Here is a 27152-nt window from a genome sequence, read left to right as displayed (position 1 = left end):
GAGTAAAAATATAACAAAATTCTTTGCCTGTCTATAAATACGTCACGAGTGACGTTAGCACCGTCTAAACGGGGATGGATGGATCGGATCCCTTGTTTTTCCATTTCGGAGAATTTTGACTAAAACAATTATCCAGTTCCACGGGTTACACACAGACGGAGACAGCCCTAAACCAGTTGCAAAAAGTTGTCTTTTGTCGTGTTATGTGCAGGCCGGGTTGTGTGTGTGTCTTTAATATAGTATTGAAGATGGACGAAGACGTGATAGTCGACTTTAGTTCTCACACACACAATATACACGGAATCACCCACTTAATACGTAATAAATGTGGTTCATTCGGTTGAGAATGAGACGCACAACCAATTCTCTTAGTTGATTAGGTTCTCGTCTTTACTCCCTTACCAAATTTTGGATATTTTCTTGTATTAGACACCGACTCGTTTAAAAGAAGTGATCACATAACCAAGCGCTCGTAGCTTGGTGGTAAAGGAGGTACAGCTGTACTGCCCGCCACCCGGGTTCGAGTCTTGGCCACAACGGATTTAACATCCCTTCCGTTGGGGCGCTGGACCCCTTTCGGGGGGATAGTTGGGAATGTGGCTGCCCAGATACCAGAGTTATCAAAAAAAAAAAAAAAAAAAAAAAAAAAAAAAAAAAAAAAAAAAAAAAAAAGTGATCACACACAGCTTCCATTAGCTGTAATCTCTTTTGACCGATTATTTTCTACAGTTAATTTATACCATACTTTTACATGGATGATTAACTGGAGCCCACTGGAAAGCCCATTTAGTTATCGGCCCATTAGTTTGATGGTTAAGAGAGAGCTCTCTCGTCTCGTGCGTTGTTGTCCTAACAGAAACAAACCCTAAAGAGAAGCGAGTTCCGTCTTAATTTTCTCCCCAGCGAAAATGGCGTCGTTCGATGAAGCACCACCAGGAAACTCCAAGGCCGGTGAGAAGATCTTCAGAACCAAGTGCGCTCAGTGTCACACCGTCGACAAAGGCGCCGGTCACAAACAAGGTTAATCTCATCTCTGCAATTTTTATGATCTGGAACCGATTCGTCCTTGTCGTTTTGCGAATCCGCACGCTTATTAGATCTGATCCAAGAACCTTGATGTCGTCTTATGTTTGTCCTGAAAACAGCTCAAATAACGAAGTTGTGGTCTTGTCTCTTTTCTACAACCGTTGATATTTGGTACTCACGTTGACTTGTGAATAACTGTTATAGGACCGAACCTAAACGGGCTGTTTGGAAGGCAGTCTGGAACAACAGCCGGTTACTCTTACTCTGCGGCTAACAAGAACAAGGCTGTTGAATGGGAAGAGAAGACCTTGTACGATTACTTGCTCAATCCCAAGAAGGTAACTTAAATATTAGTATCATACACGTTCTGATTTGTGAGTATAACATTGAGATTGATTGCATTTTGATTCGGTGTTGTCATTGCAGTACATTCCTGGAACAAAGATGGTCTTCCCTGGGCTCAAGAAGCCACAAGATCGCGCTGATCTCATCGCCTACTTGAAGGAAGCTACTGCTTAGTGAAATCTATCAACCAATGGTGGTGTGGGAACATCATGAATTATTATTCTTTTGACAAATAAAATCTCCAAAACTTTTGAATTTTTTTTTCACTTTTGGAAATTGTGTCTTCTTCAAATACGTTTTGGTGAGTACCAAATGTACTCATGAGTACTTCCATTTTCCGAGGCTCATTTATATAAATGCATCTATCTATAAGCATTTTCTTTTCTCACATATTGCTGTTTAGAGAACAAAAATTCAAATTATATCACTCAACTATGAACAAGAATAGAACAATATCAGTATCATCCTTAAAAACCAAAAATTCAACTTTTGGTTCCATAGTTCTCTGCTAAGGTTTTACCAATCCTCGAGTTTATCCAATGGATCCAGATGCGTCGATGTGCTGTTCCTCTTTAGTTTGCCTATCTCTCTACTCATCATCAATGTCCTTGATAGCATCCTGCAACACCCAACAATTAGATCCAAGTGTGTAAGCAAAATATGGGATCAGACGCTGGGACTTCTCTGGTGCTTATGCTACACAAAGCTTAGAACCAATTGGTCTGATATTACAAGAGTTTGAGAAAAATATATAGTAGAATAGAGTAAGAGCAAAACAGTTGGTTACCTTTGCAAGACGTGTCACATATGTTGCAGCCAATGCAGTTACCAACAAACCCAACCCGAGTGTTAAAAGCTGGCCGTTTCCTCCAGGCAAGCCAACATTAGATTCTTCTTGCTGAACACAACATAGATACCAGATTTGCCCATTTGATGATTATGAGAATCACAACGTATAAACAGTTTCAAGACGTTACGAAACACAGCTTGATGATCTATACTATAACCCCTTTTAACTCCATCCCTTTCTAACCTAGCTTTCAATTTGGCTCTACTATAGAATAAAGCTGGCCAACATGGACCTATTTTACAATACACCCATCAACCTAAAAGCTCGGTGGATCCTACTGAGAAAATGGCATGTTTTATGCTAACAGAACATACAAAAAAAAAAACGTACAATGATAGCTCGTCCAAAAGCCCCAGCACTAACATAAGCCCAAGACCCTGGAAGCATTCCCAACCAGCTGCAAAAAAAAAAAAAAACACTAGTGAGTATGTAAACTCAGAATTTACCTTTATCAAGTTTTCTCAAAATGAAATCTTGAAAAAAAAGTAGGACTAACACAGACCTTCCAAAGACATAAGGCACAAACTTGACAGACGTCAAGCCGTAGAGGTAGTTGCCAAGAGAGAAAGGAAGGAGAGGGCTAAGACGAAGGAGAGTAACAACCCTAAACCCATTTTCACCAATGGCTTTATCAATGGCGAGGAACTTCTTGTTGCCTTCAACTAACTTAAGGATACGCTCTCTAGCAAAATATCTAGCAATCAGAAAAGCAACACTAGCAGCCATCTAACAAAGAATTAAAAAAACAAAAGAAAAATTTAGACAACTAAACATGTGAATGTTTTTCTGTCGCGTGGGAGAATAACTTACTGTTCCACTGATAGAAACTATGATAGTGCCAACAAGAGAACCGAAGAGAAGACCAGCTGACATGGTCAACGGGAGAGCGGGAATGGCTAGTATCTATCTAACCAGAAGTCAAACAAAAAAGAGCTTTGAAACTGAGACTTCTTAAGATAAAAACATTGAAGAGAGTGTCAAGAAGCTTGCCTCAAGCCCAGCATACACGGCAATGAACAGTGCATACCCAGCAGGACCATAACCTGTGTTTATTGGTTCCACAACACAAAAGAACAAGATCTGGAACTTTGTCCTAAATGTCATTGAGTTGAACATAAAACATGGAATCTGGGTAATAGAATCAAGAAGAACCTTCGATAAGAGTAGAGAACTGAGAGAGAAAGGTATTGATCTGGTCCCTGTAGACGTATCCAACTCCGGCGAATCCACCAACACTACCAATCAACAAAACTCCGGCAAGAATCGTGCCCTTAAGAGCAGCATCCCCATCCGTGGAGGATTTAGCGTCTTCGTCGTCACTGGATTTGGGAGTGAAGAGCCACCGGAGAGTCTGGGGAGGAGGGGCGGTGGAGGGAGGGAGAGACTGTTTCTGCTTCTTCTTGTTGGTCTGTTTGAGGGAAGAACATGGCTTGAGGAAGTGAAACCGTTTGTAGAGTGTGAATGGGAGAGAAGATGATCTGATGATGAGACCGGAAGTGAGGCTGCGCATCTTCAAGCAGCTTTGATGAAGATTGAAGTGAAGCTTCTTCTGTGTTCCATCTAAATGTTTCTGAGTTTCTTCTCTCTCTGTTGTTGGCGCGGTGAAGAGAGAGATGTAGTTTGGACTTTGGATGTGGCTTCTGGAGATCTAGACTGCCACGTGTGTCTCTCCTCAGAGTCGCGAAATAAGTCTCATTTCTTCCAGAAAAAAATGAAAATACAGTTTTCATGGTTTGTACTATATGTTGTTAGGGCATCTCCAACCATTTATAGAGTAATGCTTTTATTTTTTGTTCATCACTTCATTTCCCATTTTATTTTCTTAATTTTAAAGTAAAATATGGAGTGGGATTGGAGATGCTCTTATTAAATATAAATAAATATTTCGATATCTTTCAACACTTGTATGCAATAGGAAATATAATTTTAAATTGGTTTCAAAAAAATATAAAATGTTAGACCAGCACATGAAACGAAGCATGCAAACAAATAATATAACAGATTTACAGCATGCATGATTGCTTTGTTGCAAAAGATATACGGACTAACCTTCTACAAACAATGGTTTACCAGGTTCATGCCAAATAACTTGGGAAAATTGTTTTTTTTTAGAGCAAAAAAATGATAACTATGTCTTTTTAGACTAATATCTATTTTGTGCAAGTTTTGTCTATAATACCCTTTAATATTTTTGGTAATAAATTTAATAAATAGTTTTATAAACAAATTTTTTTTGGAAAAATAATAACTATTGATAAAATACCTATATGAACGTAGTGGTATTTTTTCAGTTCTAAAAAAGTTTAAATCATAAATTTTAGATTATATTCTAAATAAAGTAGAAATGACATTCTACGAAGTAGAAAACGAAATCCACTTTTTTCATTGAATCTACAATGTTTAGAATATGTGATCTACGTAAATAAGAGTATTCTAAAAATATTTAGAATACACATTCCACGCTTAATCTACCGATCTAAAATCTTTAGAAATCAAAATCTACACATTAGTATAAATCTAAAACACGTAGAAACCGACTTCTATAGATTTACTGTAAATCTAAAACATGTAGAAATCAAAATCTACACATTACTATAATTCTAAAAACCTGTAGAAACCGATTTCTACAGATTAGATGTATTCTACGAATAAAAAATCAGTTCCTAAAAATATGGAAACAAAATATTTGGGAATATTCACTTCCATATTTTTTTCAAAAAATCGATTTAAAAAAAAACAAAAAAAAAACGAATTCATTATTTATTATATTTAAAAATTACAATTTTAAGGGTATTATTGTCATTTTGAAAATAATTAGTCTAATAGGACATAAAGTATATGAGATTAATCTAAAGGGACATAGTTATCATATTTTTGCTCTAAAAAAACAATTTTCCCTAATAACTTTTAGGCTCTAAATGGTGATCAAAAGAATAAATAAAAATAATTAATTTTTATTTATTTTTTAAATTTGACACCATTTATAAAGAATATTCTTTTTCAGATATTCTTTCTCATTCTTTTTAATTTTAGGAATTATAAAGCAAAACTATTCTTTATCAAATCCAACAAGAAACAATAAGAAATAAGTATTTCTATTATTTTGTTCATTTTCATTTATTTCCTTTTTTTTCATTCACTAAATTTATGCATTCAAATCTTTTAATCATAGTTGTATCATATGAAAAGAAAATTACCCTATTTAATATATTTGTGACATGTTAGACCATAAATAATTATTTATCAGTTTCAACCTTAATTAACTTTTTTCTATTATGGCGTCTGATAGTATAATCTTCATATACTAAAGCGCAACCGCCTAACGATAATTAAACATGTATCAAAAAAAAATTTAAAAAATTGAATTTTTCTTCTTATCTCCTCTTTTCTGCTGTCAAAATTAATATTCAACAACCCACTTCCTAATTTTTCTCAGAATAAATAATTTACCTTACCTTATATATTTGCTATCTTTTCTTTATCACCTATATAAATTATCCTAAAAGCATATAATGCTTTCACTTTTCAAAATAAATAGTATGTTAGTGAAAACCAGATGAAAGTACCTAAGAAAAACATAATTTTATCTTCTATTTTATGAGAAAATTTGGGTAAAGTACCTAATGAAAGATAGAATGAAGAAATAAACCATTTTATCTTTTATCATAGGTGAAAATTACTTTTCTAATTATCTTCAAAATTATAACCATTATCTACCGAATCATATCTTGGCATGTAATAAATATTTAAGAAATTTAGGAGAAATCAATTGATGCCAAAAAAAGGAGAAATCAATTAAAACAAAAAAAAAATTGGAAAAAGAAAAAAAAACAACAACCATATAACTGTTTCTCTTAACCCACTACACTACCTATGATTCTTCTTCTATATCTACGAAAATAAAAAAAATTTAAAATTATAGTATCATACATTAAGTACTAGGATAGACCCGCCCTACGGACGGGATGTATGAAAAACAATATCTATTTTATTCCAAATTTATGAAAATTATCTTAAAATGTATTTATTATTCAGTTTTGTTATTTTTATTAAAAAATCGTATGTTTATCTAGATATTGAAGATCACTTTTATTATGTACTTTTTTTACGTTTCTCAATACAATACTCGTATTATTCAGATTTGCTGTTTACTTTTTACATTCTCTTTGAAATCTACTATTATTTTAAATTATGTACAAAGTAAACTTTACCTATCATCTTTAATCAACTTAAGTCATAACACATTACTGTTTAAAGGTTTACATATTTTAAAATTATAAAATAAACCATATCATCCAAAATAGTTAGGATTTTTTTTGTCACAAGTTAGGACTTTTTAAAACAAATATTGTTGTTTAGTTTTCAAGGTATAATTAGTAATTATCTTATTTTTAATTTCCTTTTGTAATATAACTTTTTACACTGGTTTTATTATATATAATTATGGTTATGAACTTAATTTAGCGATTAATAATTGAATTCACTGTTAACCAATTTAAACTATGGTTAGGATTTGGAAATGTCGGACATGAGTATAATAACATTAGGATGACTTAACAACTTTAGGAACAAACATGAAGATTTGGACCTTTGTTGTGAGGATCCATAAGTAAATTATAAGAGATGAATATGTATATAAAGCAAGAACTTCATTGACTGTACCATCGAATTTATTAGGTAAATACATTTCAAACTGAACCAGACTTATAAATTAGTCTGAACAATTCCTTTGGTTTTGAACTGGTTTGGTTTAGGTCTTGAATTAAACCAAAAATGTATGTTTTATTTCAAATTAAAACAAAGCGACCATACTAATTCAAGAACAAACTCCCAAATACTTTAAAGAAACTATAATCTGAAAATTCATTTTAACATATGAATGGATCATCCACATTATTGTCGCTGCAATACATATACATCCCAAGTTGCTGAGCATAACATTCAGACTCAAGAAGATCTCTCACACCTCAAAGTCTCAAACCAATTCTTGGTTTGTGATGTTATTAACGTTTTGTCTCAGCAAGTATGTTAGTTGTCACCAAATTTTAGCAAAAAAAAAAAAGTATGTTAGTTGTAGCAAAAAAATAGAAGAGAATTACTTCCGTAATGATGCGAGTGATAAATGAGTCTTCAGAAGTTGAGACCTTCCAAACAGTCCAGAAGTTTCACTTAGAGTCAACAAAGTCTCTATACTCACTGAATCTCATAGGCTCGAAAGAACAAAATAAGGAAAGCAAAACTTTTATTACAAAATGGACGTGGTCACTTTAGGAAGCATATAAGAAATCATAGTTCTCTTCTTCTGCAGTGTCTGCTTCATCACCTTTGAAGGCACCTGCAACAACCGCCGCTCTACTTTGTCTCCCTGCATTCGGAAACTCTATCTTAGATCAGATGTCGTTGTCACTGAGTGGTTCCGTTTCTGACGGTAGTGATGTTTTTGAATCTGTGTTAGAAACCGGATTCTCTCAGAAACGAAGAACATGTGTCTAATGTCAGTGTGTCACGTACGTTATACCTGTCGAAAACATGTGTATAAACATACAAAAGGAAAGACATCCAAAGATTCACATCAGAAATAAAAGCAAACATCAAATTCTTAAACAACTACAGTTTTAAAAAAATTTCAATACAACTTAGATAAACATTCTTACATAATGTTTTTACAACGAAACCTCTTATGCAATCTTGGAAGGAATCAACAGAACTAAAAAATGAATTGCTTGGCGATAAGGTTCTTTGAGAGTGAAGGGAGTCATGCTATTTATTATGTTGTGAGGAACAACTTACTATGTATCTTCGTAGAAAAGTTTCAAGAGCTTCATCCTCAATACATCTGGCTTGGCAACAATGATCATGTTGGAAACTTCCAATAGATTTTCACGTGTCCTGACATTTTCCAAAATTGGTGATACATATGCATTTTCAATAGATCATCTGACATGCCTGAAAGATTAAAGAGTATTTCAATTTAGAATTGTCATGATAATGATCATCCCAAACAAAAGAAAAACAAAACTTTAGACCTGAGTCGTCCACCATTAACCCGATGAACAGTAATGGGTAAGAAAGAGAGAGCTCACAACCAATATTTTGGATTAACCCATCGATGTTCTTGGTTACATCTTTCTCCGCCGCAGTCCTTGTACAGCATCACCAAATACCTGAGAGAGAGTCTCCAATACAAAGGCGACAAAGTTTCAACCTCGTCACCACCGTTCATTCTCTCCTCTCTCTATCTCTCTCGCTCTCAGACACTCCCTTGCCTCTCGGATACAATCTAAAAATAAATAAGCGGAGCAACCAGAAAGAATCGGTGAGGAATAAATGATATGAGTTTCGATGGAATGAGATAACCTATTTATAGTGGATGATTCACACAATAGTAATAATGGGGACACATTGAATTACAGATCGTAAAAGACGACGATTGAATTCTAGTAACGTTCCCAGAATTTATTGGCCGGTGAGTTGGCAATCAATAGAAAGACACCTCCGCCAGGTCTGAATAGGCCATCGCCGGAAACAATGGTTTCATGTATTAGAGATGAACGGTCTAAGCTATGGAGTTCCTAAGCAATTCATCGGCTACGCGTAATTATCAATACGAAGAGAAGAGAAAAACGGTAGACATTAGTAATGTGAGACCTATTAAAGTTCAATAAGAAGAAGGAAGCCCAGGAAACAACAACATTACGAAGCCCATATGTGTTTAGTTTGTGAAATATTATGAAACGCAGAGTATTAATAAAAGGACACGTGTCAGCTCCATGATATACGAATTTGTGACCTGTAATCCTAGGTGGACACTCTAGGAGGGATTCAAAGTATACTTTATATAAAAAGATACTAGGGATTAACCCGGGCTACGCCCGGGATTTATATTTTTTTCTAATTTAAGTTGTTAAATTATTTATATTTAGGTTATGATATATATTTTTTATAAATCTTAAGATGCATGTTATAATTAAAATTTGTTTTAAATTTTAACACGTTCAATTAACATATTTTTACTATTTAAATATTTTTTTGTAATTTTGTTGGCTATCTAATTATCATATTTAGCAAAGCTATCTGTTGAGTGTTGGAATAAATGTTTTAGATATTTAATTAAACTGCAGAGTATTTTCGGATCGATCATATGCTCAACAATCGATCGATCCGTAAAAAGATGGTCGATCTCCTTGGCCAGGTAAGTACAATTTTAGCAAAAATATCTTTGATTTTCAAATATTAAGTATATAACTATTCTTTTGAATATTCTCTTTTTGAATTGTATTTTTTGATTAAATTATTGTATTATAATGTTTATGTAAATATTTTTTTGTGATGTTTGAATTTGTTTTGTTCGTATACTTAACCTAGATGATATTGATGTTTAACAATTTATTGTTTTCTGGAAATAGAAAATAATGATATATCAAAACGTATCTAATACTTGTTAAATGATAGTATAATGTAAATTACATCCATTATTTGAAAATAACCATTTGTTGTTTTTATTTTTTTTTAAATCAGAAATTACTTTTATTTAAAAACATTATTCATATATAATATAATAGTTTAAGTTTGGAAGATTAATATATATATATATATAAATTATGTGTATGTTTTAAAAAATAATTTAAAATGTTATATATTGAGTAACTGAATAAAAGCTGAATTTCTTATCTTGAAAATCAAATAATTATATTTTTGTCTTCATGTTATACTCATCAATCCATCATTGATATTTATAACTCAGTATGTTTAAAAAAAAACTTAGTTTGAAGTAATAAATGAATTTAATAAATTAAATTCATCACCTATAATGTTCTGTAAACTATATTTGAAAACTCTCTAAGCATAATTACTATTATTTAATTTAAGTTATTTTAAGCATAATATATGCTAAATCAACTTAAATTATATTTACAATAGGACCATCCTAAACCGGTTAATAAACCAAAAACAATACTAAACCAACATGAACTAATACCTGATTCGGCGAGGAAGGAAGTGTTCCGGGATAAACGCTTGAATGGATATTAACTGTAATGGTTTGATCATGAAAGAGTTAGTATGAATATTAACAATAAAATTATGGATTAGATTAATTTAAATTTGTAAGAATACCTTTGAGTCTATGAAAAACAATTCAATTCCCATGAATAAGTTTGCCCTTTGGAAGTTGCGGGGTTCCCAACAATGAATCCACCTAATAAAAAGTTCGTTCTTATAAAAATTCTCCTTCAAGGTCATTAAAAGTTTTTGGGACGGCAAGAGTTAATGGTGGAACCATTTTTTTGCTCGAGTGATTTGAAGCTTTCCTTGATAGTGTGAGGTTGATGTTGATGGTATAATGAGTTTTATAGGGACTTTCTTGATGTAAAACTATACTTTTTTTTTAATGTGGTATTTCCATTTTTATATAATTTATTACCATTTTAAGATAGATGTACATTTTAAGATAGATGTTTAAATCTTAATATATTTTTTCTATTTTTTAAAATGTTTATTTCCATTTCTTATTTTTTTACGTAATATCTATATTTTATATTTTAACATAGATATTTAAATCTTAATGTACTTTTTCCATTTTTTTAAATTGTGTATTTCCTTATATTATATATTTTACATTTTAAGATAGATGATTAATGCTTAATGAACTTTTTCCATTTTTTAAATTTTGTTGTGTATTTACTTATTATTATATATATAATTCATATATTATATATTTACATTATTTATTTATTATTTACTTATTATTTATTTTCCTGTATATGTATTTCTATTTCTTGTACTTTTTATTTACTTAATATCTCTATTTTACATTTTAATATAGATGTTTAAATCTTAATGTACGTTTTTCATTTTTAAAAAATTGTATATTTTCATTTGTTATACTTTCTATTTACGTAATATCAATATTTTAAATTTTAAGATATATTTTTAAAACTTAATGTAATTTTCCATTTTTAAATTGGGTATTTACTTATATTATATATTTACTTATTTTTTTATATTGTGTATTTCTATTTCTTATACTTTCTATTTACTAATAATTTTATATTTTAAGATAGATTTACATTTTAAGATAGATGTTTAAATACTAATGTACTTTGTCCATTTTTTAAATTGTGTATTTCTTTTTCTTATACTTTCTATTTGCGTAATATCTATATTTTACATTTTAAGATGGATGCTTAAATCTTAATATACTTTTTCCATTGTTTTTAAGTTGTGTATTTCTTTTTCTTATACTTTCTATTTACTTAATATCTGTATTTTACATTTTAAAATAGATGTTTGATATTTAATATACTCTTTCCATTTTTTATAAATTGTGCATTTACTTATTATTGTATATATAATTTGTATATTTATAATATTTACTTATTATTTATTTTTCTATATATTGAGTATTTCTCTTTCTTATACTTTATATTTAGTTAATTTATATATTTTATATTTTAAGATAGATGTTTAAATCTTAATGTATTTTTCCATTTTTAGTGTAAAGCGGCAATGTTTAATAGAAGAACTTGGACAAATAGTCAAATAGTTATATTTATGTTTTTTTTTTCTTTTTTTATATAATGGCAATGTTACATTATGGAGATAAGCCGGTTTTTAGTGAAAATTGTAATCTTACATATGTTTAATGTAGTTTTTCTATTTTTTTTATGTTGTGTGTTTACATATTATTGTTATTTTTAAATGTAAAATGGTAATCTTACATATGTTTAATGTAGTATTTCCATTTTTTATGTTGTATGTTTACATATTATTTATTATTTTTGAAATTATATATAATGTTTTTTTTACAAAATAGTAATATTACATTATGGAGATAAGCCGTCTTTTGTTTAGTGAAAAATGGTAATCTTACATATGTTTAATTAATGTAGTTTTTCCATTTTTTATGTTGTATGTTTACATATTATTATTTTTAAATAAAAATGTAAAATGGTAATCTTACATATGTTTAATGTAGTATTTCTATTTTTTATGTTGTATGTTTACATATATTTATTATTTTTGAAATTGTATATAATGTTTTTTGTTTTTTTTTATAAAACGGTAATGTTACATTATGGAGATAAGCCGTCTTTTTTTTAAGTGAAAAATGGTAATCTTACATATGTTTAATGTAGTTTTTCTATTTTTTGTGTTGTATGTTTACATATTATTTATAATTTTCAAAAATTTGTAATATTAAAATGTAAAACTATATTTTATGCCACGTGTCATCTTTCGAGAGAAGTTTCTTTTGCTGATATGGACGCTCTATGGAGCCTCAAAAGGTCGCTTTTATTAGTAGAGACTAGGGATTAACCCGGGCTACGCCCGGGATTTTTATTTTTTCTAATTTAAGTTGTTAAATTATTTATATTTAGGCTATGATATATATTTATATAAATGTTAAAGTGCATATCATAATTAAAATTTATTTTTAAATTTTAAAACATTAAATTAACATATTTTTTACTATTTAAATATTTTTTTTGTAATTTTATTGGCTATCTAGTTATCATATTTAGCAAAACTATCTTTTGAACGTTGGAATAAATGTTTTAGAGATTTTATTAAACTGCAGAGTATTTTCGGATCGACCACATGCTCAACATTCGATCGATCCGTAAAAAGATGGTCGATCTCCTTGGCCAGGTAAGTACAATTTTAGCAAAAATATCTTTTATTTTCAAATATTAAGTATATAACTATTCTTTTTAATATTTTTTTAATTATATTTTTTGATTAAATTATTGTATTATAATGGTTATGTAAATATTTTTTGTGATGTTTGAATTTGTGTTGTTCGTATACTTAACCTAGATGATATTGATGTTTAACAATTTATTGTTTTCTGGAAATAGAAAATAATGATATATCAAAATCATCTAGGTTAAATGATAGTATAATGTAAATTACATCCATTATTTGAAAATAACCATTTTTGTTTTTATTTTTATTTTAAATTAGAAATTATTTTTATTTTAAAACATTATTCATTATTTGGTAATCTTACATATGTTTAATGTAAATTTTTCATTTTTTATGTTGTATGTTTACATATTATTGTTATTTTTAAATGTAAAATGGTAATCTTACATATGTTTAATGTAGTATTTCCATTTTTATGTTATATGTTTTACATATATTTATTATTTTCGAAATTATATATAATTTTTTTTGTTTTTTTTATAAAACGGGAATGTTACATTATGGAGATAAGCCGTCTTTTTTAAAGTGAAAAATAGTAATCTTACATATGTTTAATGTAGTTTTTCCATTTTTTTATGCTGTATGTTTACATATTTTTTACAATTTTCGAAAATAAGTAATATATTAAAATGTAAAACTACATTTTATGCCACGTGTCATCTTTCGGGAGAAATTTTTTCTGCTGATGTGGACGCTCTATGGAGCCTCAAAAGCTCCCTTTTATTAGTTTTTTATGCTGTATGTTTACATATTTTTTACAATTTTCGAAAATAAGTAATATATTAAAATGTAAAACTACATTTTATGCCACGTGTCATCTTTCGGGAGAAATTTTTTCTGCTGATGTGGACGCTCTATGGAGCCTCAAAAGCTCCCTTTTATTAGTAGAGATTAGTGTCATTAGTCAAAACAACTATAAATTGCAAATCAAAAATTAGGAGAAAAAAATACTGAAAGCTAAAAAACATAAAGAACTAAAACAGAAAAGCTTCAGGCTAATATTTATATCAAACAAGATAATTAAGATCAATGATGCAGTTATGGTTTCTTCGATCGTAACCTAGGGCGGACAGTCAAAAGTGATCATTCTCCTCTCCCCCACAAATGACGTTCTGCATTACAATTTCTTATTTCAACTGTTTGGGCCTTCGGGCTAATGGATTCCATCGATACCTGTCTGCTAATGTTTATTTTCTGTCTAACATTGCGTCTAACCCATAATACTCTGGCCCAGGCATGTAATGTTTTTCTTTTTGTTAGGTTTTAAACCTTACTTTGTGCTTATAAACTTGAGATGAAATCAATACCAAGACTTGTATTCCCTTTATTTACTATCAATGAATATCCTTACAAGAACTTTTAGAAATCACAACTTGGTTAAAACTAAAACACAAGACTCGAACTTATGAATTTGTAACTCTCTTGATTTCTCTCTCACTCTTTAGCTCTAGGTCTCTATGCTTTTCTTTCGGATGCTTTCTTTTTGGGATAATTCTAAAGCCACAAAACCATCTCCTTTATATATAACATGATCACCGACCTTACTCCTCCTATTCCATATTATCTTTTGTAAAGTCTTTGACCGACATCAAGAGAAACAGAAACTAACGTCTTTTCCTACTTTGATTTCTGTAGGATCCTTGTTGGGCTGGAGTGGGCCAAGACAGAATTGGGAATTGGGCCTATTATTCTACACTTTTCTTTTTGCATTTTTAATATGAAGGCAGTTTACAAGAAAAAAAAAAGATCAATGTAAAAATATTAAACAAATCTTATTTCATATTATAGTATATTTGTGGTTGATTAATGATAAGTGTGTTGATATTTTCTTATATATATACAGATAAATCAAAGTTAAATACTACGTGTTATTTTTGTTTATATTATAAATACTTATATTTTAGTTTTATTAATAAGCAAAAATATTCCCATGCATAGCATGGGCTCAATACTAGTAGTCAATAATATGCGATACACAGTTTATGTGTTTTGATAATAGTTCTCCACCTTTCAAAAAGTATTTTAATAGATCTTTCTAACTTTTTTTGGTATTAATTTTCGTAAAATCTATAATTGTGTAGATCATCATCAATTATGTCTGAATGCATATCATATTTTTAAAAAGTTTTCATATTCAAACATGATGCTTTTAACTTTAAAGTCTCATAACTAAAGATATAGATCAAATATTATTTTAACTAATTTTTTTATTATTATTTTTATGTATAACTATTAATAAGAAAATGAAGTTAATATATGTCTTCTTCAATCGGAGGCCACAATCGACGGTTTGGGTGGTTGGTTTATCCTCTGGGGCCCGACTATGCCTCTGAGGCTACTGTTCTTTCTCTTGTTACAGTGTTACGGACGTTTGGGTGAATCAAAGTCAGTAATGGGCCATGACTTCAAGGTAGATGCCCTGATCAAACCCCGTTGGTTAGTAAATAGTAAATAAGGTAGCAGAAGCACTCTTGTTTTCGCAACAAATCTAACCTCTCACATTTAAACACAGAGAAGCCTGTACAGTACATACTAAAGAACACAAGGAGATGTGAATTCGGTTAGCATAGCGTCATGAAGTTCATCTTTAGGCTTGTGGAGAGAGAGATTCGAATAATATTTTCTCTTCCACTTGATATATATAATTTGTTAATACTTTTATGTAATAATATCTACTAACTTTAGTAGTCAAACAAAAAAATCTCCTAACTTTATTTGAAGTTTTTTTTATCACATTTCGTTGCAAGAGATTTATATGATTGTAATCTTCTTATGTTACAAATCAATTCAATTAATGTACTATATATGGTGGTCCTGGACAACATAAGTCTTCAAAAGGTTGTGTCCTTAATGACTAACCGATTAATGCAAACATACTGTGTTTCTCTTCCAACGTCGTTAAATTTTTTTTTCGTACGCGAGGTGGAGAAATTACATGTAGGTTGATTGAGATTTAGTGTTATAGGGATCTCTCATATGGATAACTACGTTACACGTGCAATAGATTCAGCCGCGAATCTCCCTGATTGAGATTCTGCTACCATTATCAAGAAATATTATGTAGGGATTCGTCGTCGGTTAAGAGAAAAAGGTGGTTTTGTTTGCTTAACCTCCAATCTCCTCAGCTCTATCACGATTTTAAGCCGTCTTATACGCAAGAGAGACGAATACTTTTATTTCACATATAATAATAATAATATAAAAACTAGCAAGACAATAACCAAGAGATTAAGGAATCACTTAGACATTTACGTATTAGTTACACATGAGATATTCTAAAATGCAAGTCCCTTAGACTCGGCGCCGTTATCTTGGCACCATCTGCCTCACACCCGCTTCTTTTATCTCTTTTTTCTTCCTTCTAAATCGCAATCATCAAGACCCTAACCTAACTAAACTAAAATTTACCTAACTAACCACCCTAATATCAAGATCCAAGATTCAAGACATTTATCCATCTCTAACTGTACATGTAACGCCAAAATCTAACATACACATATATACTCCTTTACTATGGTAAAAGATTAGTATCTATATAACCGATCCTGAAATTTTAAAAATTAAATCCTACAATGACAAAAAGATAACACATTATCAAGTCATGAGTTGCATACTAAATGTAATTAATTCAAAATGTCAGTTCTATAAAATAATACAAAAATTAGACCAAAAAAATAATAATATAAAAATTAGAAAAAGGGGAAGGAACTTGAGAGTAGTTTCTTTAGCAGTTAAGCTGACTTCCAAAAAGCCATAATCCTCGCTCTCAATCTCATCAACGCCATTTGCATTCTTTGGCTATATATACATGCTTATATTCACATGAACCATCAAGCCATACCTCAAAAGTGCTCTGAGCTTTGCTTTAGCCAAGCCACTTTTACAAGAATGGCTTCCCCTTTCTTGTTTGTTTTCCTTCTCTCTGGTATTTTACTAGGAAACACCTATGCTGGTCCCAATTACAGAGAAGCACTCTCAAAGTCATTGCTCTTTTTCCAAGGTCAGCGGTCTGGTCGCCTCCCTGGTGACCAAAAACTCTCATGGAGGTTCAACTCTGGCCTGTCTGATGGCTCCTCTGCTCATGTAAGACCCTCAAAAACTATATATAATTCGATAATCACTAGAAGTAAAAGGGCATAACATTAATAGCTATGAGTTACAGGTGGATTTGACTGGAGGGTACTATGATGCTGGTGACAACGTGAAGTTCAATTTCCCAATGGCCTTCACCACCACCATGCTCTCCTGGAGCTCTTTGGAGTACGGTAAGAAGATGGGACCAGAACTCCAGAACGCCCGTGTGGCCATCCGTTGGGCCACGGACTATCTGCTTAAATGTGCCAGGGCTACACCCGGGAAGCTTTACGTTGGAGTAGGAGACCCAAACGGTGATCACAAGTGCTGGGAACGTCCAGAAGATATGGACACTCCTCGCACAGTCTACTCTGTGTCACCCTCGAACCCTGGCTCTGATGTAGCAGCTGAAACCGCTGCTGCTCTAGCAGCTAGCTCCATGGTTTTCAGGAAAGTTGATCCCAAGTACTCTCGCTTGCTCCTGGCAACAGCCAAGAAGGTAATGCAGTTTGCTATTCAGTACCGTGGCGCTTACAGTGATTCCCTTTCCTCTGCTGTTTGTCCTTTCTACTGCTCCTACTCTGGCTACAAGGACGAGCTTCTGTGGGGAGCGGCATGGCTTCATAGAGCAACCAACAATCAGTATTACTTAAACTTTATTAAATCCTTGGGAGGTGGAGACCAGCCTGACATATTCAGTTGGGATAATAAGTATGCTGGTGCTTATGTTCTTCTCTCACGAGTATGTCTCTCAATGCTTAGAAATTATTGACATAACTTGGCTCAATGATTCACAAACATATCTTCTTTCGCAGCGAGCAGTACTAAACAAAGACAACAACTTTGAGGTCTACAAGCAAGCAGCTGAAAATTTCATGTGCAAGATCCTTCCTAACTCTCCTTCATCTTCCACAAAGTACACTCAAGGTAACTTAAACATTAATGAGAATCAATAGCACATTTCTTACTTAATATTTTAACCCTAAAAACTGATTTTTTTCAGGTGGCTTGATGTACAAGTTACCTCAGAGCAATCTACAATACGTGACATCAATAACATTCTTGCTTACGACCTACGCTAAATACATGAAGTCCACGAAACACACGTTCAACTGCGGAAACTCTTTCATCGCTCCCAACGCTCTGATAAACTTGTCGAAGCGTCAAGTCGATTACATCCTCGGTGTGAATCCGATGAAAATGTCTTACATGGTTGGATTCGGATCGAGTTTCCCCAAGAGAATCCACCATAGAGGATCCTCTCTCCCGAGCCGAGCAGTCCGTTCAAATTCTCTGGGATGCAGTGGCGGGTTCCAGTCTTTTCGCACACAAAACCCTAACCCTAACATATTAGCTGGAGCTATCGTGGGAGGACCGGATCGAAACGACCAGTATCCAGACCAGAGAGATGATTACAGCCGGTCTGAACCAGCTACTTACATAAATGCGGCATTTGTCGGACCCTTGGCCTATTTTGTCGGAAAGTCGCATTGAATAGACGGTGTCTGGTCTCTTTGGCTTGAATGGCCACTCACTCTTAGTTCATTGCCTTTTTTTTTCTACAATTTGAAAAGTCGTTAGAGATCGGTTAGTCTAAATCCTACGCGCGAAAAGAAGTGAACGGGTTTGGCTATTCGAATGTAAACTGTAATGGGCTTTTAGTTCCATGACTAATCGGACTATTTAGAAAGCTCATCTTTGGCTCTTCGCTAGTTGAAGAATTGGTCAGATTATAACTCAGATGCAAACGAGTTTTATTTACCTGGTAAATTAATCTTCTTCAAGATTTCAATAATTCCCGGATATCTGATTTTAGGTTGACTACGCAAACATATTAAACTAGGTGGATTTCCGCGATTCAAGGATTCGAATGTTTTGCAACAATATATTTATTATAATTTTGTTAAATATTTTTCTAAAAATGATTGTTTAAAAAAAAAGACTATTTTAAATACTTTTTGATATTTTGTATTGATAATTATACTAAAATTAGTTATATATAATATTTATGATTCAGTTTTTAATAAAATTACTTAAGTTTTGAAGGTATATAATACTGAAACTTTTGAAATATTTTATAAGCTTGTATAAATGATTTAAAACCTCTTATCATAATTTAAAACATATTATGAGATAAGATAAATAATTTTATAAATGTATTTATAATTTTATAAATGAGTTATAAAGCTTGTATGAATTTTATTAGACATTAATAGTTATTATAATACTTTATATACAAATATAATGCTTTATATAAGAATATAAAATCATTATATCAATATTAATAATTTTTTATTATTTTATGTAGTTTACAAATATACAAAAAATTTATCAAACATTATTATTCTTTCTATAGTTTCAACAAATAGTTACCATAAATAATTATTTGTAATATTATGTAGATTTTTGGCAAGTAAAATTAACTTTTTATAGACTTATTTTTTCTATTAAATATTATTAAAAATTAAAAATTATCGACCAATCAATTTATAACAATTTTTTAAAATTTCATAAATGATCAACACAAAAGCGAAAATCTCTTAAGCGACTTCTCAATTAATATATAGTAGGATAGTATGATAAGATTTTAAAAAATATTTTATAAAGTAATTTATAAGCTCTTATAGATAACTTACAAACTCTTATGATAATTTAAAATATACAATAATTTGATAAATGTTTGTATAGATGATTTATAAAGCATATAATATGAACTTTAGAAGATGTTAATAGTTATTATGATAATTTATGTAAAATATAATATATTTTTTTTGTCGTCAACTATTACAGACTCGTACTAACTCTGTAAACGAAACCGGGTTATCTGCATCCATGTGAACGATAAAAGATAGTTGCTTTCTAGCACTGCGTGCTAGTCTATCCGCCTTTGTATTTTGCGTCCTTGGTATATAGATGATCTCTGATCTGGTGAAGCTCTCTTTTAGGGTCTTGACATCCTCCAAGTAATTTGCAAAAGCTGGCAATTAATCTGGTTCTGAAACCATCTTCACCAATTGAGAATAATCCGTTGCAAACGTAACCTGAAACTGACGTAAAATTTAATGCTTTTAAATAAGAATACAAAATCATTATATTGATTTATATAAACAGATTACTATTTTATGTATTTTAAAAGATATAAAGTTGATTATTTTATGTATTTTAAAAGATATAAAGTTGATCTATATTAAATAATATCGACCAATCAATTCATAATAATTTTTTAGGATTTCATATATGATCGACACATAAGAAAAAGTCTCTTAAGTCACTTCTCAATTAATATATAGTAGGATAGTAGAATGAAATTTTAAAATAAATTTTATAAATTAATTTATAAGCTCTCATAGATGACATACAAACTCTTATAATAATTTAAAATATACAATAAGCCAAGATATATAATTTGATAAATGTTTTTATAGATGGTTTATAAAGCATGTAATATGAACTTTAGAAGATTTTAATAGTTATTATGATAATTTACACAAAATATAATGCTTTTAAATAAGAATATAAAATCACTATATTAAGTTATATAAAAAGTTTGTCATTTATTATTTTATGTATTTTATAAATATAGAAAATGATCAATTTATTTCTCTTTCTATAATTTAAACAATTAGTACCATAAGTAATTATTTGTAATATTATGTAAATTATTTGGCAAGTGATATTAATTAGTTATAGACTTACCCTTTTTTTTAGATCTAAATAAAATAAATAAAAATTAAAAATCATCGACCAGTCAAATTATAACAATTTTGTAAGAGTTTACCTATGATCGACATGTAAGCAAAAGTCACTAAAATAACTTCTCAATTAATATATAGTAGGATATTTGTTTGATATAATGATCATCATCATATAAAAAGATCAAGAATGAGTTAGCAGGGGGGGCTGATCTTGCCCTGTTAATTGATTAAACCCAAAACCAGATTACCAACAAATTAGAAAATGTCTTTTTGGGATTTATTCAATTTAAACGTATGAAGAAGGTGAAAATATATTTATCCTGTGCTTTGACCAAAAGATTATTAATGCTGATATTATTTCACCAAAAAATCTTGTCATGTAAAATATATGTTGCATGCTTGCCCGAGTGATTCTTCCATTTCTTTATGAGTTCTCTTTATAGATATTTTCCCATCGACCTAAATGCCAGTCTCTTTTTCTCTGTACTTCATATTTTGGCTTCTCTTGATTCCTCCTTGGTGCTCTCCATGTTCCTACCAGCTTCACACCAAGCTCCCAAGTTCATATTTTTGCCTTCCATTTATCTGATTCAAGCTCCAAAGATACACAAATGCAACAACTCTTCTTGGACCTAGAATGTTAATTGGATCTCAATTATGAATGAACCTAATATTAAATGATCATAAGGTGGCGGCATACACAGTGTAAGCAGCAAAACTCCACAAAAAAAAAAAAAAAAACTCCACAATATCACCCTTTCATAATTAAAACTAAAATTTGACCTCCACGTTTGTATGGATATTTTTTATTTTATAAATATATAACTTTGATATTATCATAAAAGTTTTAAATATATCTGATTTACATTCAGTGTTATATATTGTATAACTCTATAATCTTATTTTAAGCTTTTTATTTGTCATTATTAATATATAATGCTTGTTTTATGAATTTTATATTCTTGTTTATTGTTATTACTTATTAATATATTTTTTGGATGTTATTGAATTAATTTTCCTGCATTTTAATTATTAAATTAAGAACTCAAAATATTATATTACTTTTCATTTTTACAAACATAATTTATTTTTTTATGTTACATTTCAAAAAACAAATTTTAGCATTTGGAATATTACCATTTTGAGTTGTTAATATTTATTTTAAAAATTGTATACTTGGTTAAATAAATTTGAAAAATTACACAATTATCATTTTTAGTTAGGAAAATTATATTTTTTGTCACTAAATTAGTTCAATATTTTGTAAAAATATATTTGAATTTTTGGTAAGGTTTTTTAATATTTTCTCAACAGATTTTGTTATATTTAAAATAAACATTAAATTTATAAGTAAAATTGATTTGTCATTATTATTTTTAACTAATTATTAAAATTAATTTTTTTCTAGGAACATAATTGTATAATAATACATGAACTAAAAGGTTAGTTATATACTTATTATATTTTGAATATAATTATTTTTATAAAATATATTATTGGGTTGTTCAAAATAAATAAATGATATTATATAGTTGTAGATATAAAAGTTTAACATATGTTAATAATTTTAATTTTTGTATTCAATATTACATAGTGTAAGAATTTTAACCCATTTTGACGATGAATGATTATTTACTTAAATGCAACAATTTGTTTTTTAAAAATCTGTTAATCTAGCAATTTAATATAAGTTTTTCATATTTAATTTATAGAGAACGTATATTTTAATATAATATATACTATAATAATAAAATTTATAAAATATCATAGAATTTTATATGTTTTGTTTTATGATAAAATTCTAATAATCATTAATTTATAATAAGATTACATTACTAATTAAGAAATTATAATGCATTATTTTATAAAAAAAAGTATTAAATTTTTTAGTAGGATTTTGTTATAACTAAAAATAAAATTCAAAATTATAATTAATATTATTTATTATTTATATTTATTTATTATTAAAATTTAATATAAATAATCAAATATTTCACATTAATTATTTAATTAAATGGTCCTACTATAATTTGCAACAGTAAATAAAATATATGACTCTAAATTAGTAGATTAGAGGTATTTGCTCTAGGCTACCAAAATTAAATTGTACAAGAAATACCATATTTCTATTAGATGGTTTGGACTGGTTAATTAAATATTTAGTGTTTTACTTTCTAACAAGTATATTGAGATTGAATGGTTGGATTTTTCAGTTTCTTCATTTTCTTAAATTATAAAGTATTTCTTAAAACTAAAGGTAAAATATATAAGTTGAATTAACATGCACGCAGCATAGAAATCAACTTTTATCACTACTGATTCACTCAAAAGGATGCTATATACGAAGTTTAAATTTTGTGAAAAAATATCTTCTTATGTTTTAAAGTCATATAATGTAAAAATGAATAATGCATCCAAAAAGAACTGTAGTTTTATCTGGTTGGCAAAAATAGAAGAAGAGACAACTGTAAATCTAAATTAAAAGCATATGTTTGCATAAATAAAAGAAAGAGCAAAGAAACAAAGAATTAACCAGAAAAATCCTCAAATCTAAAAGCCACAGATAATTACCCAAAACCTCTAGAAATCTAGACACGACTATGCGATCTTTAATTGTTTCTAGTATGGGGCATTCTTATAACTAATGTTTAACCTAGAGATACTTCAATAAGTTTAAACACTAATTATTAATGAAAATTAACTAATTAGGGTGGGCATATGACACACCTCTTCTTGTCTTAGGTCAGCCCTTGCAAGTGATTAAGTGTGAATCACGAGTGCAGATTCAACTACAACCGTAGCTTAAATTTGACCAACTATATAATATGTGTTGTTCAGATATACAATGAGAAAATAAGGCACTAAGATCATCTCCCATGGAGGTTCTTCAATCAGAACTCTCCTACTAAAATTAAAGAAATTTTAAAAAAAAAATTAAGAGAAAGTGAAAAAAATATTCTAAAAACTCTTGTTTTAGAATTATTTCTAAACATTTTTCATCCACATATCATGCAATTAACATTTTAATGTTTTAAAAAAATATCAAATATAATTACACAATTAAAATATGAGTATTTTTTTTTTTAGAACTTTACATGATTTCTAATGGTTGGAGATGGTCTAAAACATTTTAAAATTTTAAAATTTAAATTCTGTTTTCCTTCCTTTACTCTTTAAATAATTGAACGTACTTCATAAAATGCAATAAGTAAGAACAATCCATGCCTATATCATCACGCCCATCTAACGCGCGTCAACACCACATAACCTTTGAGTAGTGGCTGCGTGAGAGACACGATCAATAGAGTCGGACAAAAGGTTAGAGACTGTATCTATACATAATTCAAGTCCAATATCTTTTTCCCAGTGGCACTTTATCATTATTATTACTCCTATTATTTTCGCTTTTCTTCTCATTCTCATTACATATCAATCAACCCTAAAGAAAACTTATCTTCTGAATCTGTTAAGTAGATCTCTAATCTCTTTCCTACTATCTATATAGCCCTACTTCTATGAATCTTTGTGTCCCTCACAATCTCACAAGTGAAACGTAAAGATAGATATTTGATCGGAGAAAAGATATGACGGGAGGAATAGGGTTGGGAGACACGACGTACACAAAGGTGTTTGTGGGAGGATTAGCTTGGGAGACGCACAAGGATACGTTGAAGAAGCACTTCGAGCAGTTTGGGGAGATTTTGGAAGCTGTAGTCATCACCGACAAGGCTTCGGGCAGATCTAAGGGCTACGGATTCGTATATACAATAACTCATTGTTTCTAGATATATATAGAGTGGAATATTTAGGTATATACATATATACCTCAAAGGGGGAACTAATTAGTACAGTTGTGTGATCAGGTGACATTCAAGGAGGCAGATGCGGCGAGCAAGGCTTGTGTGGACGCTACTCCGGTGATCGACGGAAGAAGAGCAAATTGCAACCTTGCCTCTCTTGGTCTTCAAAGATCCAAACCCTCCACTCCTAACCATGGTTAATACATATATATCCCATCTCTCTCTCAAAATGTGTGTGTATGTGTATGTATGCCTTTATAATGTTATGCAAGTTAGATCAAGAAAAAGGATAACTATAAGTTAATATATGGTTAGAGTGTCTAACTTTCTATACAAAGTTGATTTAATTGGTTAGAAATTTGTGTGGCCAATTAAGTATTGGAATTACATTATATATATAGTTGGTAACTGATGTTAATGGACCATAGATATAGCTTTTGTGTTGATCTTAAAAGTGATTTTGATGTTTAATGAAAGTGTTAGGGGGAGGGAGAATTAACAATATGAGAGTGATGATGAACACAATGCAGACTGGTTTTGGACCACCACATCCACCAACCACTTTCTCTCACTATCCCCAGCTCCCTCTCAATCTCTTTGGGTATACTCTTCTTCTTTTCCTCTCTTTCTTACATGTAATGATCATGATGATGAGATAGTACATGCATGCATAGACATAACATGATACCATCCAGCTCATATATCTCAATTAAATCGAACAAATCAGTTTGCATAACATAGCTGGCTGTCCTTCAATGTTTCCCACTTTGATTGTGGACCGACACTATTATTATTATTTGTAACTATATCTCTTTCTAATTTTCACTGGCTAATAATAATGTCTATAGACTAAAATGACTGAGAAAGTGGTCAACGACAGCTTGTAAAACTAACTGATTGATTCCCTCTTTCACCAATCATTTTTACTCTCTCTCCTCACATGCACTTTCTTGTGCCATGACTACGTGCCACGTGCATTCATACATGTTGTCACTCTTAAAGTGTAATTCTGTTATGTAAGAAAAAACATTGATTTGATACTCGCAGGTACTCTCCATACTCGTCAGATTTCTCTCCATTCCCTACGGTCCGTAACTTTTTATCTCTCTGACATTGAGAGTAGTTGTATAACGAATCGAAGAATCTTTTCTGTCAACGAGTCTATCAGTTAACTTAGTTATTCATGATCACATAATATCTAACATTAATCTAACGTGTTACATACAGAGCTTATACGGCGTGTACGACTGCTATTCAGGGGGACAATATGGACTATATAGCAATGGAAACGGTGGAAGCGGTGGACTAACCGCAGCAGCCGCATCAGCTGCTCCATTTTATCCTTGTGGTAGCGGTGGAGGACATGGTGGGGTTCAATTCACTCAACCACAACCGTTTTATCATCACTTCTCTTCTTATAACAACCCGCACCAATACTCTCCTGCCACAATATCTGTTCAACAAGGTACACATCCCCAAAGCATTTTTAAGGACTAACCTTACTTTCATGTGTTATTAACAACTTTGTCATACTGAGGTCTTACCTCGTGTATGATTACACACCATGACACCAAAGCCAAAAAAGAGATACATTGTACACTAATATTGTTGACAGTGTGTTTTGCTGTGCCACAGGTGTAACCGGATTTCCACTTCAGCCACCTCTCATTCCTTACCGTTGAAAGAAGCTTAGAGTCTTTGGTAGCCATCAAGCTTCACATCGTCATCATAATCTTCATCTTCTTCTTCTCAAGTCAAGAGTAATCTATGGTTTAATAGGTGCTCTCTGGCTATCACAACAACTTTTTCTCTCTCCCTGTGCCCTAAAAGCCACCCATTTTATGGAATTTGAGGTGGCTTTTATTAGCAGATCCCCAATGGGATCTCCAGTTTCAGATGGTGATCATGTCGTATTGACATCTCTCACTTTCTTGCATTGCATCTTCTTGAGAGAAAAGGGTTCTCTCTCGATACAGTGATAATGCTTATGGAGCAGAATCGTCAATCATTCATCATGTGCCAAACTCAAAGCTGATGCATGTATCGGCTTGTTTGTCATGTTGTTTAGCCTAGGGATGGCTAATCAACAAGGCAAAGAAAAAATGTCTGTTAGGACTAATGTATAAAAATCAAGCACTACAACCATGTGCTGTTTGAAAAACTGAATCAATGATCCCATTTTAAGGAAAACATCAGCTAGCCTTTTTGTTGTATGATGAACATGTTAGTCTTTTTAGCATTAGGACTCAATTAGGTCATCAAATCTTCTTCCCCTTGGAGGGGAGGAATATCTTAAGATCATCTTTCTTATATAAAATGCATTATATATTTAAAGTATTTGTTAGTTTCTACAACCTCTTAGAATATGGCACACTTAAAGGACAATGCCATGCTTTCTAGTCTCTGTTCATAAATAATACTGGAAATATAAGTCCAAGGATGTAATTTGCTTAAACCTAAACAATACCTATTATAATATCTCGACAACACATTCTTATCTAATTCGGTTGTATCACCTTGTGTTAATGTCTGTTCTCGTATCCACATTTTGGTTTTGAACATGACATCAACAAGAGATTCATTCTCCAGTGACCACCACACTAGCTCACAATTATTCTTGTTCGATCAGTTTCACCACTTCTAGTGTTGTCTGGA

At 30.7% G+C, this 27152-nt stretch overlaps 4 protein-coding genes and 2 long non-coding RNA genes across 11 annotated transcripts; 3 read left to right on the top strand and 3 right to left on the bottom strand.

The window, feature by feature from the left end:
- The first annotated feature begins 686 nt into the window (after nt 1–686).
- On the top strand, nt 687–1761 carry LOC106401631 (cytochrome c). The gene is made up of 3 exons (XM_013842172.3): nt 687–1020; nt 1231–1364; nt 1453–1761. The coding sequence occupies exons 1-3, from the start codon at nt 909–911 to the stop codon at nt 1543–1545; spliced, it is 339 nt and encodes a 112-aa protein (XP_013697626.1). The 5' UTR covers nt 687–908; the 3' UTR covers nt 1546–1761.
- On the bottom strand, nt 1719–3946 carry LOC106401630 (TVP38/TMEM64 family membrane protein slr0305-like). The gene is made up of 7 exons (XM_013842170.3): nt 3374–3946; nt 3212–3264; nt 3032–3124; nt 2724–2947; nt 2552–2618; nt 2159–2269; nt 1719–1990 (listed from the first exon to the last, which is right to left on the bottom strand). The coding sequence occupies exons 1-7, from the start codon at nt 3729–3731 to the stop codon at nt 1961–1963; spliced, it is 936 nt and encodes a 311-aa protein (XP_013697624.1). The 5' UTR covers nt 3732–3946; the 3' UTR covers nt 1719–1960.
- Nucleotides 3947–7304: 3358 nt separating this feature from the next.
- On the bottom strand, nt 7305–9016 carry LOC125576513. 3 transcript variants are annotated; one of them, XR_007314909.1, is made up of 3 exons: nt 8248–8975; nt 8012–8167; nt 7305–7739 (listed from the first exon to the last, which is right to left on the bottom strand). It is a non-coding gene; the product is annotated as an uncharacterized LOC125576513 (long non-coding RNA). The 3 variants fall into 3 exon arrangements; XR_007314910.1 differs by lacking the exon at nt 7305–7739 and having other exon boundaries at nt 7792–8167; nt 8248–8501; nt 8633–8968; XR_007314908.1 differs by lacking the exon at nt 7305–7739 and having other exon boundaries at nt 7792–8167; nt 8248–9016.
- Nucleotides 9017–15577: 6561 nt separating this feature from the next.
- Nucleotides 15578–18707, top strand: LOC111213418 (endoglucanase 3). Its single transcript, XM_022715170.2, has 4 exons — nt 15578–17011; nt 17091–17744; nt 17818–17929; nt 18006–18707. Exons 1-4 carry the CDS (start codon nt 16751–16753, stop codon nt 18494–18496), a joined length of 1518 nt encoding a protein of 505 aa, XP_022570891.2. The 5' UTR covers nt 15578–16750; the 3' UTR covers nt 18497–18707.
- Nucleotides 18708–20952: 2245 nt separating this feature from the next.
- On the bottom strand, nt 20953–25248 carry LOC125576512. Its single transcript, XR_007314907.1, has 2 exons — nt 24523–25248; nt 20953–21329 (listed from the first exon to the last, which is right to left on the bottom strand). It is a non-coding gene; the product is annotated as an uncharacterized LOC125576512 (long non-coding RNA).
- On the top strand, nt 24045–26710 carry LOC106406950 (probable RNA-binding protein ARP1). Of its 4 annotated transcripts, none has more exons than XM_048736754.1 (6): nt 24045–24455; nt 24561–24693; nt 24981–25098; nt 25545–25584; nt 25725–25962; nt 26113–26710. In XM_048736754.1, the coding sequence occupies exons 1-6, from the start codon at nt 24282–24284 to the stop codon at nt 26136–26138; spliced, it is 729 nt and encodes a 242-aa protein (XP_048592711.1). In that variant the 5' UTR covers nt 24045–24281; the 3' UTR covers nt 26139–26710. The 4 variants fall into 4 exon arrangements, with proteins under 4 accessions (XP_048592711.1, XP_013703163.1, XP_013703162.1 ...); XM_013847709.3 differs by having other exon boundaries at nt 24046–24455; nt 24975–25098; XM_013847708.3 differs by having other exon boundaries at nt 24051–24455; nt 26133–26710.
- Nucleotides 26711–27152: the final 442 nt, after the last annotated feature.

The sequence above is a fragment of the Brassica napus genome, chromosome A7 (assembly GCF_020379485.1).
Source record: "Brassica napus cultivar Da-Ae chromosome A7, Da-Ae, whole genome shotgun sequence".
NCBI lineage: Eukaryota > Viridiplantae > Streptophyta > Magnoliopsida > Brassicales > Brassicaceae > Brassica > Brassica napus.
The sequence above is the reverse complement of the archived record's forward strand: the minus strand, read 5'-3'. Positions and strand labels throughout refer to the sequence as shown.

Bases quoted from the DNA above. Each gene is read 5' to 3' on its own strand.
- LOC106406950 (XM_013847707.3), top strand. From the start codon at position 24,282: ATGACGGGAGGAATAGGGTTGGGAGACACGACGTACACAAAGGTGTTT. The intron at 25,585-25,724 runs GTCCGTAACTTT...TGTTACATACAG, and splicing joins ATTTCTCTCCATTCCCTACG to AGCTTATACGGCGTGTACGA. The intron at 25,963-26,132 runs GTACACATCCCC...GCTGTGCCACAG, and splicing joins CACAATATCTGTTCAACAAG to GTGTAACCGGATTTCCACTT.
- LOC106401631 (XM_013842172.3), top strand. From the start codon at position 909: ATGGCGTCGTTCGATGAAGCACCACCAGGAAACTCCAAGGCCGGTGAG. The intron at 1,021-1,230 runs GTTAATCTCATC...TAACTGTTATAG, and splicing joins AGGCGCCGGTCACAAACAAG to GACCGAACCTAAACGGGCTG. The intron at 1,365-1,452 runs GTAACTTAAATA...TTGTCATTGCAG, and splicing joins ACTTGCTCAATCCCAAGAAG to TACATTCCTGGAACAAAGAT.
- LOC111213418 (XM_022715170.2), top strand. From the start codon at position 16,751: ATGAACCATCAAGCCATACCTCAAAAGTGCTCTGAGCTTTGCTTTAGC. The intron at 17,012-17,090 runs GTAAGACCCTCA...TATGAGTTACAG, and splicing joins CTGATGGCTCCTCTGCTCAT to GTGGATTTGACTGGAGGGTA. The intron at 17,745-17,817 runs GTATGTCTCTCA...CTTCTTTCGCAG, and splicing joins CTTATGTTCTTCTCTCACGA to CGAGCAGTACTAAACAAAGA.
- LOC106401630 (XM_013842170.3), bottom strand. From the start codon at position 3,731: ATGCGCAGCCTCACTTCCGGTCTCATCATCAGATCATCTTCTCTCCCA. The intron at 2,270-2,551 runs GTACGTTTTTTT...TGTTGTGTTCAG, and splicing joins CTTTTGGACGAGCTATCATT to CAAGAAGAATCTAATGTTGG. The intron at 1,991-2,158 runs GTAACCAACTGT...TGGGTGTTGCAG, and splicing joins ATGTGACACGTCTTGCAAAG to GATGCTATCAAGGACATTGA.